Source organism: Notamacropus eugenii, chromosome 3 (genome assembly GCF_028372415.1).
Source record: "Notamacropus eugenii isolate mMacEug1 chromosome 3, mMacEug1.pri_v2, whole genome shotgun sequence".
NCBI lineage: Eukaryota > Metazoa > Chordata > Mammalia > Diprotodontia > Macropodidae > Notamacropus > Notamacropus eugenii.
In genome coordinates this window covers 228,701,038-228,720,301 of record NC_092874.1, presented here as the reverse complement: position 1 = coordinate 228,720,301, position 19,264 = coordinate 228,701,038, and the positions used below count along the sequence as shown (strand labels likewise).

The window sequence follows — 19,264 nt, the reverse complement described above, 5'->3', positions numbered from 1 at the left end:
ATTAATTGTTCTTCAAATATTTGGTAGAATTCACTTGTGAATGCATCTAGTCCTGAGTATTTTTTCTTAGGGAGTTTTTGTTGCTTTCTCCATAGAGTTTCTTCCCTCTTTTTATTCCTTGTACCTGAGGCATCAGCAGTGGGTTCAAAGACAAAGATGCCAACATGTCTGTTGCATCTTTCTAGAAGCCATCAGAAATCATATTCAGATACATCTGGTACCAAGAATCAGCTTGATCTAACCCATATGCTTTTCTTTGGGAAATCACTTAATGTTTCTGGGCCTTGGTTTCCTCATTTGTTAGATGAAAGATTTTGACTAGATGGCTTCGACTAGAAGCCCTTTCCTCCTCTAGATGGACTATTTTGTAATCCTATGAAATTTAAGTAATTTGTTAGAAGTAGCATCTGCAAAGGAGAAAAGTGTCTGGATTTTAAAGCTCAGCTAAGAGTTGACTAGTGAGAAAATTGAGGCAACTGAGTACACTACACTTGACTCCATCTTGTAACAAAATTCTGGAGCTAGCTCAGTTCCCTTTTTATTCAATTATAGGTCTAGTTCAATTTCAGTCTTGTGAGAAAACTTTATTTAGTTAAGGGTATTGAATGAGAACTAAAATTATGGGAACTGGAAATGAAGTGAAGAGAAAACCTCACTGTATTGTTAGAATCTAGCCCTGTGGCTGGGAAGCTGGATCACTACCTGATGCTTAGACACCCTTAACTAAAAGTCTAGGTTATACTGCCCAGAAACCCAGTCAGATATAAAGATTGATGCAAGGAGTTTTCTCACAATTATACATTTCCAGCAATTTGTCTTATCTGAAAACCAGCTTCATTCTGGTTAATCAATTATTGTTTCCATATGTTTTTGATCAAATAGAGTCAGTTGAGGGAAGTAGGAGACCTCTTTCTCTTATTTCAAGGAAAACAGTGTCTGCCCTATATCAAAGCTCGGTGACTCATGCCAGACTAGCAGATTAGGAAGTCTCTCTTTTCCACAGGACCCACTAACCTTCCTCGAAGCACTGTGAATTACTGATTGAAAACCCACCAAGACAGTTTTTTTTCCTTCACAGTATGCTATAAGTACCAGTAGAGGCAAGCAGGCTTCTGGATACAGATGTTTTTTCCACTGGTACTTATAGCATACTGGGAAGAAAAAAGTCACTGAGCTTTGATAGAGGACAGACATTGTCTCTTTCTTTCTTTTTTCTTTACTGTCATTGTCCAAGGACTGTGAGAGAAGAACATTTTTTTCAAATAGAAGTTAGACACGGTTTATCCTTTGCATTGAAATGAAGACTTCTTTTTCTTTTCATAAATAAATTTTTGTTGGTGTCTTTCAGTTTTGCATGACTTACATTTCCCAGTAGTGCTTCCACCTCAATACAGCCATCCTTTATAACAAAGACTAAAGGGAAGAAAAAAAATAGATCAGCAAGACTAAGCAATTTATCAGTATCTGATATTACATGAATTTTTTCCACACCTGCGAAGAAGTGGGGTAAATTGTCTTCTCATATATTTTCTTTGGGATCAAGCTCTGTCATATTATTTTCTCAGGATTTTGTTTCAATTGGTTTGTTGTTGTTCTTTCCATTTCCATCATTGTTGTAATTGTGTATATTGTTTTTCTAGTTTTGCTTACTTGGTTTTGCATTCATTCATATATTTTACCATCTCTGTATTCATCAAACTCATCATTTCTTAGAGCAGAATAATATTTCTTAATATTTCTGTATCACAACTTGCTTAGTCATTTCCCAATCAATGGTCATTTACTTCATGTCCAATTCTTGATAATTATGAAAAGAGTAGGTATAAGTGTTATGTTGTATTTGTGACCTTTATTTTTGTCATTAGCCTCCTTAATTAAAAGAAAACAATTAACTGGGATAAAAAATTGGGTATTCTGATTTCTAATTGGAAGAAAGATTAGAGACTTTCCAGGTTGGGAAGAAAGGAGCAAACAGGAGTAGTGGGTATCAAGGAAGCATGTGCTTCAGGAAAGATGTGATTTTGCAGTATGATGAGATCCCCACGAAGTTTAGGAATTCAGTTGGATGGGAAACGATGAGAAATAACATATGCAATTGGTTTTTGTTTTTATGTTTCTGTATTTCTTAATGTGTGCTTATGAGTCTTTTTTTTCCAATGTTAAGTTTTATGGTGGAGGAAATAAACAAATAATATAAATAATAAATAAATGAATGAATGAATGAATAGCTATTCTATAACCGATACCTGTTTTATCAAGCATCCTTTTAGAAGGGACTTATTCATCCCTTTTGGGAAGGACTTAGATATTTTTACATAAGTGAATTATTGAAGAGATTTTCCCCCAGATTTCCTGGTCTGGGGTCATAATTAACCAGAGAAAAGAGCTCCCCTATCCCATTTGGGATGAGAGAAATCCTTCAGATGAACTTTTGTCTGTCTGATCCCAGAGAGGAAAAAGAACAAAGGTAAGTTTCTCTATCAATGTGACAGTACGTTGTTTCTAGCAGAACAAAAGGAAGGGGTTGGAAAGAGTTGAATAAGAGGCAAGACGGGGAAAATGAAAAATTTCTCAGGTCTTTAAAGTTGTAATTTGCCTCATGTCACAAAAGTAGTAAACCAAAGAGCCGGAATCCAAAATCAGGTTTTCTGACTGAATTCAGCGTACTTTCTACTACGCCATACATATAAACTCTTTCCAATGCCCCTTCCAGTTCTATGCATACTCCAAATCCTATGACCCTATGGTGTTTAGACAAATATTTTATATATTTTTCTTTATAAATAAGTCTTTTACTGTATTTTTGTCAGCTACATTAAAGGTTAAATTGAAATCTAGCCTAGTAATCTTAATATCACTTAAGATATTGTTTCTATGATAGGAGAAAACTCAGAATGCTGGGACCTCTCTTTTTTTTTAATCATGGAAAATGTTTCAATATTAGTCATTTCATACAAGAAGATGGATTTAGAAAAGAATGAAGATAAAATGGCATGTTTTAGTTAGTATACAGACAATATTAGTTCTTTCTCTAGAGGCAGATAGTATGCTTGCTTCATCAGAAGTCTTTTGAAGTTGTTTTGGATCATTGTATTGCTGAGAATAGCCAAGTTATTCACAGTTCTTCATAAAACAATAGTGCTGCTACTGTATATAACATTCTCCTGCTTATGCTAACTTCACTTTGCATCAGTTCATGTAAACCCAGATTTTTTGAAATTACCCTGCTTGTAGTTTTCTATACCATAATAATATTCCATCACAATCGTATACCATAATTTGTGAAGCCATTCCCCAATTGATGGACTTACCTTCAATTTCTAATTCTTAACCACCACAAGGAGAGTTGCTATATATATTTTTTATAAAATAGGTCCTTCCACTTTCCATTTTCTGATGTCTTTGGGATATAGATCTAGCAGTGATATTGCAGGATTAAAGAGTGTGCACAATTTTGTAGCCCATTGGGCATACTTCCAAATTACTTTCGAAAATGTTTATATTCACTGGGGCACTTACCCACCCTGTTCTAATTACAGGACTTGAGGGCACTCAGTTGTTCATAAGTTGTGTGGCTGATTTGTGAACAGGGGTGTGAAATAGGAACAAATCTACTGAACCTGAAGGAGGAGGAAGAGGAGGAAGCAGAGAAGCAACAAGAGGAGAAAGCTCAGCATGACGTTGTACACTGAGCCTTCTCATCCCTTCCGTGTTTTACAAAATGTTTTCCTCCTATTTGGGGAGCAGAGTGGGATGGATGGGGGTGAGATTATTCTATTAAGATGAATAGTCTTTTTTTCTGTTTTTAGATCAACCTGAATCAAAAGTTTCCTTTCTGGCCAGCAGATCCTCCCTTCCCCTCTACCTTTTCTATCAAAGAATTATACTGAGGGTGTCATTGTAATAGTAAAAGTTTCTTGCAGTCTAAAAACTCATATTCTCAGGTGACAGACTGGTTTCAATCCTCACTTTCATTTCATTCAATAAATGTAGATGATTGAGGAAAAGATGATTTCATATATATATGTATACAATATGTATGTATGCATGTAAGTACATATATGCATATATATGTGTATACACACATACATACATGCACACACATATCCATATCTTTTAAAAGAACAAGCATCAACTTTATTGTGGAGTGGGAAGTTCTAATGAAAAGGGACATGGAGGATGGGTTTGAGCTAAATATAGAAAAAATAAAATTGAATGAAGTAAAACTAAAGTAATTAGAGTGAAAGAACTTGAATAAAGACATGGAGACCTGAGAAGATTTTTCATTGATCTTTTCATTCATCATTTGTTCCACAGAGCTCAATCATTTCTTTTTTGGTGGTAGTCAGGGAACTGACTCTTTGGACCATCCTTAAAGGCTTTTGTCACTCGGTGATTCTTCATCTTGCCTTGAAAGACTGCTTGAATGAAATGGAACATTTACCCCTCCCACTCTTGTACCCAGCCATTTGGTGTGCATCAGGTACAGTCTTGGGTAAGCCTGATCTTTAATTAGAAGGATTAGGCTACCAATTTTTATACTTTTTCGTCCATTAACAAACCCCATCCCCATATTGTTAGGATGATGATAATGTGGGGATAGATGAACCATGTCTGGAAAACCTATATTTTTCCCCAAAAGGGAAAAGTAAGTATTTCTTGTTCAGACATGGGAGAGGTAGCACAAGTAGGAATACTAGACACAGAAGAATCATAGCATAAGTTAAAATAACTAATACAATGAACAGAATTCTGTAACAACTTTTAACTCTGGTTACAATTGATTACAAGTATCATCAGAATAGAAAGCAATTTTACAAGACTACTAGTCAGACATTTTATATTTCATCTCAACACTGCACTGTCCAAACAATCTTGGCATTTGACTTCTGGTAGCATTCACTAAGTTTAAAGCAATTGTACTGTAGGTGACCCTTTCTTTCCCCTGTTTTTTCTTAACCCTGGGCAATCAAGCTTCTAATTTTATCCTTCAACTGAAACTGCCTTCTCCAAAGTTACCACTGCTTGCTTATTTGCTAACTCTTTTCTCTCTTCTCTTTCTTCTTGATCTCTCTCTAACATCTGGCACTTGGAACACTTTACCTGCTGTATATTGTCTTCACTATGGTTTTTGAGAATATTCTCTCACTTGATTCTCCTATCTGTGTGAGTGTTCCTGTCCAATCTTCTCTGCTGGTTCCTCATAATCTTACCTCCTAACATAGGGTGTTCCCAAGGTTCTGTCCTAGGTCCTCTTTTCTCTATATATTTTTCACCTTGGTAATCTTATAAGATCTCAGTGGTTCAATTATCATTTCTATGGAAATGATTTTCAGATGTATAAATCTAGTTTCAATGTCTTAGCTGAACTTCAGTTACACACCACTTACTGTCTCTTGAACAGTTTGAACTGCTTGTCCTGTGAACATCTCAAATTGAACATGTCCAAAAACAGAGCTTGTTTTCTATCCCTCCGGACATATCCTTCTGAAAGTTCTTAACACTCTTGAAGACACCATCATCCTTCCAGTAGCTCAAGTTTACAACCTTGGTGTCACTCTTAACTCTTTACTCTTGTTCATCCTGTATATGAAATCAGTTACCAAACAGTGTAGAGAGGGAAGAGTGTGGAAAAGAGTGGGGATAAAAATGGGAGAAGTAAAATAAGTGGAACAAAGATATATTATAAGTAGAAAGAAGAACATGGTCCATGAAAGCATACCAAGTAACATGCTTCCATTTAGCTTTTCATTCACTACTTCTGTCGCTTCTGCAGATAAACCACATTCTACTTGGTCGAAAAAGCTGTTCTCTGTATTGCATCCTTGAAGGCTTGCCTCACTTGCTGGTTCCTTAGGGTATAAATAAAGGGGTTTAATAAAGGGGCAACTGAAGTATTCAGTAAGGATATTCCCTTGGTCAAAGATATTCTCTCCTTAGCTGAGGGTTTAATGTACATGAAAATGCAGCTGCCATAAGAGAGGGAGAGCACAATCATGTGAGAGGAACAGGTGGAAAAAGCCTTTTTCCTCTGACTAGCAGATGGAATTCTCAGAATTGTCAGGGCAATGTGGGTATAAGATAGAACCACTAATGTTAAAGTAACTAAGAGTGTCACTAAAGCTAAAATGAAACTGAGTAGCTCGAGGAATTTTGTGTCTGTACAGGACAGCTGCAACATGGGGCCAGTGTCACAATAGAAATGGTCAATGGTATTGGAGGCACAGAAATCCAGTTGGAGGCCTACAATAAGGCCTGGAAAGATGATCAGGAAGCCAGACAGCCAAGAGCTAAGAACAAGCTGGGTGCAGACTTTGCTGCTCATGATGGTTGTGTAATGAAGGGGCTTGCAGATGGCAACATAACGATCATAGGACATGGCAGCTAGAAGATAAAATTCAGATGCCCCAAGAAGGAAGGCAAAAAACAACTGAGCAACACAACAATTATAGGTAATCGTTTTATCCCCACTTGCAATACTAACCAGAAATTTAGGGATACAGACAGTTGTATAGGAAATTTCTAGGAGAGAAAAATTCCGAAGGAAGAAGTACATGGGCGTCTTGAGGTGGGAGTTCAACAAGGTGAGAAGGATGATAGTCAAGTTGCCAGCAACACTTAATATGTAGGTGAGGAACAGAAAGAGAAAAAGTACAATTTTCCAGTGTGGATCATCTGTCAGTCCTAGGAGAATAAACATTGTCACTGTTGTACGATTCCCCATTATTGACTTCAGATTGTTATCATGCCTGGATTTGAAAATAAGAAAATACATACTGAAGATACCCAAGACAAAAGTGCATGGTCACTATTGCTTATCAGTACTAATGAGGGGAAGACATAGTATTGCAAAAGAAAATATGTGCAGTATTCAAAAAAAATTATGTTTATCTTTTTAACTAGTGTTTCTTTAGTAGATTAGGAATATGTAGTAAGAAGATTCTATAACTTACTAGTACTGCCACACAGACCCATAGACATTTGTGACCTCAGGCTTTCATGGGGTTGATAGCAATTGCAAGAGGTTTGTATTGTCAATATTTCCAAATTTCCTCCAACTCTAGCATAGAAAAATGGAGAAGAGACACAGAGAACATACTCACTTTTTCTGACAGCTCTTTTTTTTGATGGTTTATTTCAAAACTTAACTTTTACTAAAGAAATGCAATGGGTTAATCCTCAACTTGAGGAAACTCAAGTCATTTATACAACCCACCTACCTCTCTCTCTCTTGCATAAGTCCACTCTCACAAGTGCAACTCCATATTCATAGGCACCATCAAAATAGGAAATGATTCATCTGCTCTATATCTGTTAATGGTATTTTGTCCATTGAAACATGGTCCCAGGTCTGAGATCTTGGGAAATTGCCTTTGTTATAACAGTGAGATGTATTTTCTTGTTCCTTAGAAATGTAGAAGGAAGACACTATTCATCTAATGGGAGATCTCATAGCACCAAAACTATGATAGGATTATAATATACAAGTGTTCCCTAGAAAGGAAAATTTCAGCTCTTTTTTTCCTTTAAAAAAAATATTGAGCTCATAAAAATTAGACAGGACTTACCTGCTATTTTTGTAATGTATTGTTAATTTAGTGCACAAACAAGTAACCCCAGGGATCTATGTTCAGAAGCAGCTAATGAATACCCAACCTAATTGACTTTGGTGAAAAGTTCAAATTTGGAACAGAGGGAATGGAGTCCACAGAGATATGGTAAGATATACCCAGATAAGGTACATAAAATTAAGAGTTGTGTGCTGTAGCATGAATCTGACTTTTCCTTGTGGCAATTACATACATTGCCCAAGTAATTAGTGGTCTAAAATTGTGAATAGTATGGGGCAAGTTACATTTGCCTGTATGCTCCATCTCTGGGGAGGGAGATTTTACATGTACAAAAACCTTAACAATGGAAAATAGAAGGTGGTTGAGATAAAGGAAAGAAACAAAAAAATTGCAGAAAATTTCAGTGTGGAGAAATCATTTTCATACATATATTCTATGTTGTGGGCGTATCTTATCCTCTTGGAGACTATAAGCTTTGTAACTATGGTATTTTTTCAGTTTTTGCATCTTTAGCAACTAACATAGAGGCTTATGTTTATAACTAATTGTATCCATTTCAGTACCAACATATGCAGGGGGAACCTGCTCTCCTGGTTATTAGATCTGCAGTCATGAAAGGAAAGGCAACTTTTAAGGTGTTGACAATCACTTTAATAAAGTACATGTATCAATCCTTGTCAAGCACATATATCATTCACATAGTTCAAGGGAGTCAACACCCTGAACCTCAAAGTAATCAACAGACATAGCTTTCTCTGTCTAACATGATTCAACAGACTTCTGACCATTTGCCAGAGAGGGAAGCACTTCTGGGTTCTCAAAGACGAGAGGCTCCTTAGTGGTTTCCCAGAGACCTCACCTGGCACCCAATCCTTCTTACCAAAACTAAGCCCTAAAACAAAACCTCACCCTCAGAGTCTTTATAAACTTTTTTGCAGTCAGAGGGAATGACATCCTTTGAGAACCAGTGCCTCACTAACAAAAGGCATGGACCTTCTTAATAATCTTCCCAGGCCTGACAATGTGTGGGAAAGATTCTCTTAATCACATTCTAATAGAGGCATTATACTTATTGATTATACTGAATCAAAAACAGCAAAACAGCCTTCTTTACTTGCCATTGCACTAAATTAAGTTCTTGAGTTCAGGGAACTTCCTGTATTCCCAGCCATCATGTCTTACATATTTTGGATTTGGTCCTGTGATTTCATCACTGTGGAGAGGTTCCCTATAAGGAAATTTTCTATTCAAACAGACTGGCAATTACTTGGCAACTGATTGCCTTAGAGAGTTGTCTGGGGGCACTGAAAGGGCTTGCCTAGAGCCACACAGACTAGATTGGCCCTGAACTACCACTCCATGCCTTTCACTTACTGTATCATCTCACTCATTTGTTCAAATGAGGATCAGACAGATATGGTCCCAGAATGTGTTGCTATTCTGTTATTATTCTTTTATATATAATTTTTACATTATATTGCACCAATAGATAAAATATATTCATTTTAAGTTTAATAGAATATGTGCAAATTGGTATTGTATGGATGTCAATTGTTTTTAAATTCTTATCCTTAAGCTTTGATTTTAGGATGCCAATAAATTGTCTGAAAGTATTCAGTTACAGCTTCTCCTTCATGGCTGTCCTGATATGTTTTGCTGGAGGAGACCAAGGTATTTGTAAGTGTCACCTGCATCTACTTGTTCAACATGGTCTCCCTATTTAACCTTGAAATCTTCAGTGGGAATGTGTTAAGAATTTTATACTTAGCAAGGTCAAATAACATTTTGACATCACCCGAGAAAGATTTCATGAGATGAAATACCACCATTTTCTGTTTTGGGTAGAGCCATACAGATTGATGTCATATGTGTATTTGTATATGTGCATATATATATATATATATACACATACATATATATACTCATATGCATTATATGTGTGTACATATATGTGTATATATATATATGTGAAAGGATTAAAAAGACATTTTGATTCTATTCCTTTTTCAATTAGAAGTGATATTTAGTTCAACTAAGGGAAGAAGAGACTCCGACTTCCTAAAAAAATGCCGCATATTGTAGAAATTTTTCTCGACATTATTTTATTGGTGGCATGTTTTAAATACAGAAAAGCATTTCAGGTAGGTATCAATACTCCAGTGCTTTTCCACTCAACATAGGTCTTTCTTATATATTTACAGTACATGAATGAGGTAGGAATATGTACATGAATTGGCTTTGAGATAATCAATAAAAGTATTACAAAGTCTTGAGCAACTTACTCAATAATTATTGGATCAAGAATATTCTGTTCTTTATACTCCTGGGACTTTTTGGCACATTCTTTTTGCTTTCCAATTAATATGTTATTATCTTACAATTCTTCATAGATTTTTAAGTGATATAAGTTGTGAATACTTTAAATATAATACATGAATATGTAATCAACTGTTATCTGAAGGAATCACTGACATTAAGCCTTTGAGAAATATACACAAGTTTATCTTTATTTCTTTTAGAAAAAGCAAGATCAAGCTTACATGTGAGAGGAAACTGGTCAAATTATCCTCTAGGAATTCATACCCCATTGGGAATCATTTGAGTAAACAATTATGGATTCTAATCCAGAGAGGCAATGAGTTGGTATAGTGGATAGAGAGGTAGCTCTGGAGTCAGGAAGTCTTGAGTTCAAGTACAGTCTCACACATTTACTAGCTGTGTGATCCTGGTCATGTCATTTCTCTGTCTCTTAGTTTTTGTAGCTGTAAAATGAGGATAATAATAGCACCTAAAACAAAACGAAATGAATTAACAGATGTAAAAAGCTTTGCAAATCTTAAAGTTCTATATGCATACTAGCTGTTATTATTATTGTTAACCCAATAGACCACTGTGTCTTGACATCTGATTTTCACCTGAAATCTCTTATATGTCTTATTTACTCCTATTAGAATGTGAATTCCTTGAGATAGGGACTGACTTGTTTTTCTGTTACTAGCTCTCGATTTGTAGCATACTGTTTCATGAAAAATAAAGCATTTTTAATTCATTCCTTAATGGCCTAATATGATTGCATTTGTTAAGAACAAATTATATTAGAATTTTTTTTAAGATAATTACTAAGACAATTCAATCAACAAAGTATGCCTGAGAGGACTTCCAGGTCACATGAGTTACAAAATGGAGGACTAAGCATTTTCTCCGATTCACATCCAAAAAAACAAATTATACACCAAAGATAAAACAACTTTATCTCTTTCCATGGCCCAGTACACACGGAATCCAAAAGAAGACAACATTCCCACCCTCTGCTCACACACACAAAATGTATGAACTGACACTCCCTGAAACTGAGTTCACTCAGTACTGTTCCTCGTCTTTCATGCTGTGGGCTAGAGTAACAGACCCAAATAGTTCCTAAAGCATTTGGGTTTTTTTCTAAATAGGGCTTGATTCTTCGTGGTACGATACAATAAAGTACCCAGGGCTATCAGGTGATTCTTTATTCAGCGTGATTCCTGAAGCACCTTCCAGTGATTGATTAAATAACTCTAATTCAACAAGCCTTTACATTCGTTATGCATAGTTTGAGATGTGCTCTGAACGGCAGATATTGAATTTTGATATGCTCCATCTTGAGGTTCCTCTATTCCAGGTGCCCACTCACCTTGGACCCAGGTTCTGCACCCCAGATCACTTGTGGGAAACCCTTCACTGCCTCATGCCTTTTGCATTTGTTCACTAATTTCTACATACCACAAGGTATTATTGGAGTACTGTTTTAGGGGGACATAGACCCCAAAGATAATTCAGTCTTATAGGTGTAATAGAGGTATGGTGTCCACAGTGAGAGAGATAATAATTGTGCTGCTGTATTGAATCTTTAAGGTTAGACCAAATCTGAAGCCCTGAGTTTAGATCTTACTGTCACATCATAGGAAGAATATTGAACACCTGAATCTACTCCAGAGGAGATAATCATAGACTGGGAACCATGGACTGAAAGAATTAAGATATTTGACATGGAGAAGAGAAAATGTAGAAGTCACATGATAGTATTTGAAGGGCTGTCATGTGGAATGAGCATTGGACTTGGTTTTAATGTGTCCTAAGGACAAGATTAGCAGCAATATGGCAAATTTAGACAAAGAAAGGCAAAAACAAAATAAAACAAATGTTCCTGCTCACAAGGAAGTAACAGTCTAATAGCAGAGACAACAGGCAAACACCAATGTTCAAACTTTTGAGATAAAAAGATAAAGATTATTATAGCTTATTTCCTAACAAATTCCTTCAAAGTAATTGTCCCTGTCTTATTAAGACACTTACCTCCAGCATGGTGCAGTGCATAGAATGCTTGGAGGTTTTGAATCAGAGGACATGAAATGCAATCCTGACTTTGTTACTATATTGTAACTTTAACGAAATCACTCGAGCCTTCTGAGATTCAGGTTCCTTACCTGTAACATGATAATATTGGACTAGACTCTAGATGGAAGGTCCTTTCAAGTGGAATCTAAAATTCCTATAAGAAAATGGTACTCTCCAATTTCATATGATCCAAAGGACTGAAGAAAGGAAATCTGTTTCCTATCAGAGGCAGCTATGTCTACTAGGACTGAAATCTTAACCTCATTTTCACCATGGAATCAGGCTTGCCCAGGAGAAATTTTTAGAGGAGGTATGCTAGATACTCCCCTAACACCAAAGTCACTTAGAGAATAGGGAGAAATGATGATTCTTCTATTCATTTTTTTAACTTAATTAATTTATTTGTGTTCAATATTCAACAATCACTTCCATAAATTTTAAATATTCTGCCCCTAATCACCTTTCCCTCCCTCCTCAAGACAGCATGCAATCTTATATGGGTTCTACACATGCATTCTTGTTAGACACATTTTCACATTAGTCATGTTACATAGAAGAATTAAAACGAATGGGAGAAACCATAAGAAAAATCAAACCAAAACAAAAAGAGCATCTGCTTTCTTGACAATTAGAAGGTGAATATTCTCTGTTCTTGATGGTCACTGGAGAGTTTTTCAGATGCTTCAATATCATCTCATTCTTCTTTTGAGCTCAGGGCCTAGAAACTCATAGTGCAAATTCTGGATCTAAAACAAGTATCCTTGCCCAAACCCAAAGAAGGAATTAGTTACAAACCCAGGATTTGAATCTGTCTGGTCTTGATCCAACACTGTTACTACAACTCCATACCTTTCTGTGCAAAACAATGTGTACATAGAGTATTTTCATCAAAAGTCTTATCTCAAGAAAATAGGAACAGATATTGAGAGTTGATATTGGTAATGTATTGGACATCATTTTTGGTAAAGTCACTGTACATAAGCTTTTCTATTCTTTCATATGGCATCTACCTACTTCTCTGAGATATCTTTTAAAAAATGATTCCTGAATGTTATTGACATTGTCTCATCTCTAGCACAAATTCCTTTCTAATGTATTTGGTCAGATACAGTTGCTTTTCCTAATTTAATTACCTGAATTTCCATTGCCATTTCCTCTCACAGTGTACTGAGCCCTGAAGTCATGGAGTCTAAATGTGGAAGTCTTCTATCTTTGCTATTGAGAGTAGATCAGTATAGCAGAGATCTGAGTTCAAATGTGACTCAGACACTAGCTAACTGTATCATGTTAGGCAAGCCACATGATTTTGCCTCAGTTTCCTCAACTGTAAAATGGGGATAAGAGCACCTATTGTGAGGAATAACTGAGATATTTGTAAAGCACTTAATGCAATATCTGACACATAGTAGGTGCTATATAAATGCTAGCTGCTGCTGTTGTTATAGTTGATATAATATGCCAAGATATTTATTTGTTCCACTTTGTATGTAATTACTGTCCTTCCACTTTAACTTTTTTCCTCAGAATGAAATCGAATTACTGGATTTCAAATCAAGCTCTTTGCAGTCTCATTTCCTTCAAAGATATTTCTTATTGTATTGTGGATATAGCATTTCTCATGACTGTCTAACATTATCCTCTACTAGATTTTCCAAGTGAAGTTGTACTAAAAACAGACAGTAACTTTTAGGTAAGGCAGTCACATCTGTTGGCTGAGGAAGTTTCTAGACTCTTTCAACCTCCTTTTTGTGTTGACTACTTTGCATTGGTTACATTTAATGAAAAAGTATGATTTTATTCATAAACATTCAAATTTAAATGCAAAAGGAAATGTTAAAACTAAATACAAAGCTTTTTGCTTATTTTTCATTCTTGATTATCTGTGCAGTTTCCTCCCATTATTACTTACAACTAAGGTACGTATTCTTAAATCCAACTCCAACTTAGAACTCACCAAACTTTTAAATTTATGATCCTTCTATGGCAAAGTAGCAAAGATAGGTTGCTCATTATGAAGTCAGAGATAGAATGATAATAGTTGTTTTCATTTGTTTTAGAATACGTAGACAATGACATACAGTACAAGAATTCAATTTTATTCCATAAACATTTATTTAAGTAACTGTTGCACGTTAAGACATGATCTTGTGCCCTGAGGATACAAAGATGAATAGTGATACAACCTCTACTCCCAAGGAGATTTTAGTCAGGGAGAAGCACAACTTCTAGAAATAAAAATACCATAGTTCCTCTGTACTCTCACCCAATCAGACTATCTCTGGAGTATAGTTTTTAGTTCAAGGTGCCATATTTTAAGAAGCAAAATGAAAAGCTAGACAATGTTCAAGAGAGAGAAACCAGAATGGTGAAGGGCACTGATCTTGTACAATATGATAATCAGTTGAAGGAACTAGAAGTGTTTTGACTGTAGAAGAGAAGACTTTGGAGAAGTGGGACATGTTGGGCAATCTCTTGTAAGAGACAGGATGGAATGAGGTTGTTTGTGCAGGTAGACCTGCATGCTTCTACAAGGAGTCTGGTCAAGTCTTTATGGGAGACGAATTAAGGGGGCAATAGTGACAGAACGCATCTGAGTGATATGAAATGAGAAAGGGGAGAAGAAGGAACTATTGGTAAATAGCTTCAATTTTTTAATTTTAAAGGAGGAAAGGTTCTTAATTGAGAGGGTAGGGAAAGGGGAAGACATGGGGAAATTGAGGAAGGATGAAAATGTTTGGAATAACTGTGGAGAGTAGACTAGTGAGTTGATAAAGTCTTTTCCTTATCCCTCATCTTCAGTAGCAACATGGATGATCTTCTTTCCTCAAGAGGCATGCATCACAGGAACCCCTGCTTTTGTTCTAGAATGTCCTGTCTCCAAATTCTTGTTCTTGTGATTGATGTTGAGGAAACTCTAAATATTGGTATAATCCAAGAAATTTCTTCTATTTCTTTAGAAGGTTTGGTTGGAGAATCATGTTGCTTGGGAAATTCTTGAAATCCTCTCAATTCTCTGCTACTCTAAAAAAAATAAAGAAGTTCTGGCACATTGTTTACAAATTCTCCCTCTAGATAATGTAAATGAACATATGCAGCAACTGTCTGCTTCTCCAGGATACTCTTCCACTTCTCTACCACGAGAGTGTCTTGGACTAAGAAATTCCACTCTCTTTAGTCCTCCTTTTAGACTGAGTATGTGAGAAAATCATAGACAAATACATGCAATTCCCACGTGCTGCTCCAAAATAGCCATTAATGGTTTTTAGTAGGAGTCAGGGATAAATCCTTTCCCCACCCTCTTTAACACTGTGCTTGAGAAGAAAAGCACAAAGAGAAATACAAAAAGGCCCCCAAATCTGTCAACTTACATTCTTTTCTTGGCTAGTCAGAGAGATGGTTCCTTTGACCTAAGTTAATCATTCTAAGAGTCCAATCAACAGAAGCATCTTAAGAGCAGTAAGTCATCGAAAACCAGTCAGGAGTTGTCTTTGATCTTAACAAAATACCAATAAGCACATCTCTACTCTCTGTATTGGGAGATGACTATGAAATGCTTCAATTAAAAGACTCATCCTTTCATAAGTCTGTCAAGGGAACCCTCCTTATTCAACTATCCTTGAAAACATTGCTATTTAATCAATCTTAATATAATCCAGGCTGTCAAAAAATAAAATAAAAGACCAACATTTTCCTTGTCATAGTGCAGTTGAGTTACATCTCACAAAGTTTCATTTATAAATATGGCTGCATTTTATATTCATTGGCTCAAGCTAGATACTTCATTGTGTTCTCTATACTTGATACACTTATATGCATAAAAATGAGGCCATAAATCTTATTATTTCCCTTCTCTGGATATTCTCCACTTTCAGGTCATTCCTCTTGTGTGTTGCTGAATATCTCCACTGTTGCTGTTTCTCCTGTGCTATAGAAAGTGTGTTGTAGCTTTATGTACTTATGTGGATATTATCTTCCTTTCAGGTTTTTTTTTGTTTAAAGCTTTGTTGATGATACCTAAATGTCCCTGGGCATTTTTCACATTAATTCTCATTACATATTTGAAATCCAATTCAAGAACTCATTTATATATTTGAAATCCTAATCCAGATTTACAAATCCCATTCTCTGAGACTGTCCTCTACCAACTTGGGCTCTAGTGGATAGATTCTTTCTTTCTTCCTTTCTTTTTTTCTTTCTTTCTTTCTTTCTTTCTTTCTTTCTTTCTTTCTTTCTTTACTTCCTCATTCTTTTCTTTCCTTCCTTCCTTCCCTCCTTCTCTCCCTCCCTGCTTCCCTCCTTCCTTCCTTCCTTTCTTCTTTCTTTGTTCCTTTCTTTCTCTCTCTTTCCTTCTTTTCTTCTTTCCTTCTTTCTTTCTTTCTTCCTTCCTTCCTTCCTTCCTTCCTTCCTTCCTTCCTTCCTTCCTTCCTTCCTTTCATTTTTCTTTATTTCTTTCTTCCTTTCTTTTTTCTTCTTTCTTTCTTCCTTTCCTTCTTTCTTTCTTTCCTCCTTCCTTCCTTCCTTCCTTTCTTTCTCCCTTTCCTTTCTTCTTTAAAGTAGTGCACTCTGAAAGCTATAAGACTGGACAATGATAGGTTCCTGCCCAAGCTCCACTTAAGGACTGTTTTCTGGACCCTCCTGGCTTAAGAGTGATTATCAATAGTAACTGTTGCTGTTTCTCTCCCAGCTTGATTTAGTTAATTTTTTCTTTTGCTCATTAAAGGAGCAACTCCCTCACTACTTCTTAAAGAGGCCGATTCACTGAATGGGCATTACCTCACTCTAAGTATCTACCTGACTAGGCCTTAGCCTAAAGAGGCCAAGATCTCCTATTGAAACCTGGGCCATCTCCAGTCATCCTGATGAATATCTGGTCACTGGAATCAGATGACTCAGGAGGAGAAAGTGAGACTGGTGACTTTGTACAGCTCTCCCTCACTCAAAATACAGTCAAGTACAAGTCATGTCATAATTTCTCTGATGTCATGGTCTTCTTGGAAAATGAAGGACAAATACAACAACAACAACAACCCACAACCCAAAGGCAACTCCTGACTGGTTTTCGATGACTGACTGCTCTTTCCTTTCTAACAACCTACCTTGAATTAAAGTCAGTGATGAAGATACAGCCTGGGTCTCAAAGACCTTGTTATCTATCTAGAATAGGATAATACTTAGAAATCACTACTAGGTTATTTCTGGTAGTTTAATCTGACCACATAGAGTCATCAAAAAATCAACATTTTCACTTCTTTGAAAAAAGTGCTATTCTCTGGATTGTATCCTTGAAGGCTTGTTTCACTTGCTGGTTCCTTAGGGTATAAATAAAGGGGTTTAATAAAGGGGCAACTGAAGTATTCAGTAAGGATATTCCCTTGGTCAAAGATATTCTCTCCTTAGCTGAGGGTTTAATGTACATGAAAATGCAGCTGCCATAAGAGAGGGAGAGTACAATCATGTGAGAGGAACAGGTGGAAAAAGCTTTTTTCCTCTGACTAGCAGATGGAATTCTCAGAATTGTCAAGACAATAAGGGTGTAAGATAGAATCACTAATACCAAAGTAAACAAAAGTGTCACTAAAGCTAAAATGAAACTGAGCAGCTCGAGGTATTTTGTGTCTGTACAGGACAGCTGCAACATGGGGCCAGTGTCACAATAGAAATGGTCAATGGCATTGGAGGCACAGAAATCCAGTTGGAGGCCTACAATGAGGCCTGGAAAGATGATCAGGAAGCCAGACAGCCAAGAGCTAAGAACAAGCTGGGTGCAGACTTTGCTGCTCATGATGGTTGTGTAATGAAGGGGCTTGCAGATGGCAACATAACGATCATAGGACATGGCAGCTAGAAGGTAAAATTCAGATGCCCCAAGAAGGAAGGCAAAAAACAACTGGGTAAGACAACAACTGTAGGTAATAGTTTTGTCTCCACTTGCAATACTAACGAGAAATTTAGGGATACAGACAGTTGTATAGGAAATTTCTAGGAGAGAAAAATTCCGAAGGAAGAAATACATGGGAGTCTTGAGGTGGGAGTCCAACAAGGTGAGAAGGATGATAGTCAAGTTGCCAGCAACACTTAATATGTAGGTGAGGAACAGAAAGAGAAAAAGTACAATCTTCCATTGTGGATCATCTGTCAATCCTAGGAGAATAAACACTGTTACTGTTGTACGATTTCCCATTATTGACTTCAGATTTCCACTATTCCTAGATATGAAAATAAAAAAAAATTAAACAAAAGATCACAAAAGACTGCAATAAATGTATAGTTCTTAGGATTTTTCAGTTAGAGGAACTTAGTACTGAAGGAGGGGAGAAAACACTATGCAAAAAGAAGAAAAAGAGGAAAGGAACACTAGAAGAGGGAGAGAAGAGAAGGAAAGATAGAAAGGGATCAAGGAAAGGAAGAAGCAGAAAACATTCTGGGATTGGAAATTTCACAGAGCACTGAAAGCAATCATATAAATACATATTTACTCTATGAAGAATATATGTATTTCCCTTTTAAATTATATGTTCCTTTGATAGGTTTGCCTCTTGAATTAAGCTGTCTATAACAATATTAAAAAGATTTGTACTCCCTGAGAGTAGGCCATTTCACATATGCATCTCTAAAGGATAGCTCTCTGTCACAAACATACTGAAAGATGAAATTTACTTGATATCCAGGGCCATCTACATGTGTATTTCTTCTCTTTATACTATGCTTAAGGATCCATGACTTAATTGATGGGACTATTCACTCTACCATCATGGATCACAGACCTTCTATGCCTTAGTCGACAATTTCATACATTTCTATGACCAAAGTTTCTTTTTATAAAATTATTTAAGTATATCAGCAAATGCATTTATCAATCAATCAATCAGTCATTTGGTGGCCATCTCTGATAATGACTCTCCCTGTACTTCTCTATGCTGGTTTCAAGGCCACAAGCATGCAGTCTTTCACCAAACTGATACTTTAAGCCTTTTCTGCTTTCTAGGAACCACCAAAGCCTGAATTCTCCTGTAATAGCATTCATTCCATGATTAAACATTAAGAATAAGTCTTTAATGGAAACTACTTTTGATCAACAAAAATTTAAAAAGCATAATAAGCAAGGATAGCTTAAGACTAAAAATTCATCTTATCCTTCAGCACATACAAGTGAACATTTGCAACATCTAGAAGGATTCTAAGCCCAAGAGTAAACTAATTTGACTACCAAGGTCTGGCATCCCATTACTATATCTATTCTCTATTCATTTGGCCTGTACCATCTTCTTCATCATTAAAATTCATTTGGATTCTCTATGATATTTGCCTCCTCTGTCTAAAAT

General features: G+C 36.2%; 2 protein-coding genes across 2 annotated transcripts; both read right to left on the bottom strand.

The window, feature by feature from the left end:
* Positions 1-5,788: 5,788 nt before the first annotated feature.
* LOC140531396 (olfactory receptor 6C74-like) lies at positions 5,789-6,724 on the bottom strand. Its single transcript, XM_072650353.1, has one exon. It carries the CDS (start codon positions 6,722-6,724, stop codon positions 5,789-5,791), a length of 936 nt encoding a protein of 311 aa, XP_072506454.1.
* A 10,460-nt stretch (positions 6,725-17,184) lies between these two features.
* On the bottom strand, positions 17,185-18,123 carry LOC140531395 (olfactory receptor 6C74-like). The gene has a single exon (XM_072650351.1). The coding sequence runs from the start codon at positions 18,121-18,123 to the stop codon at positions 17,185-17,187; it is 939 nt and encodes a 312-aa protein (XP_072506452.1).
* Positions 18,124-19,264: the final 1,141 nt, after the last annotated feature.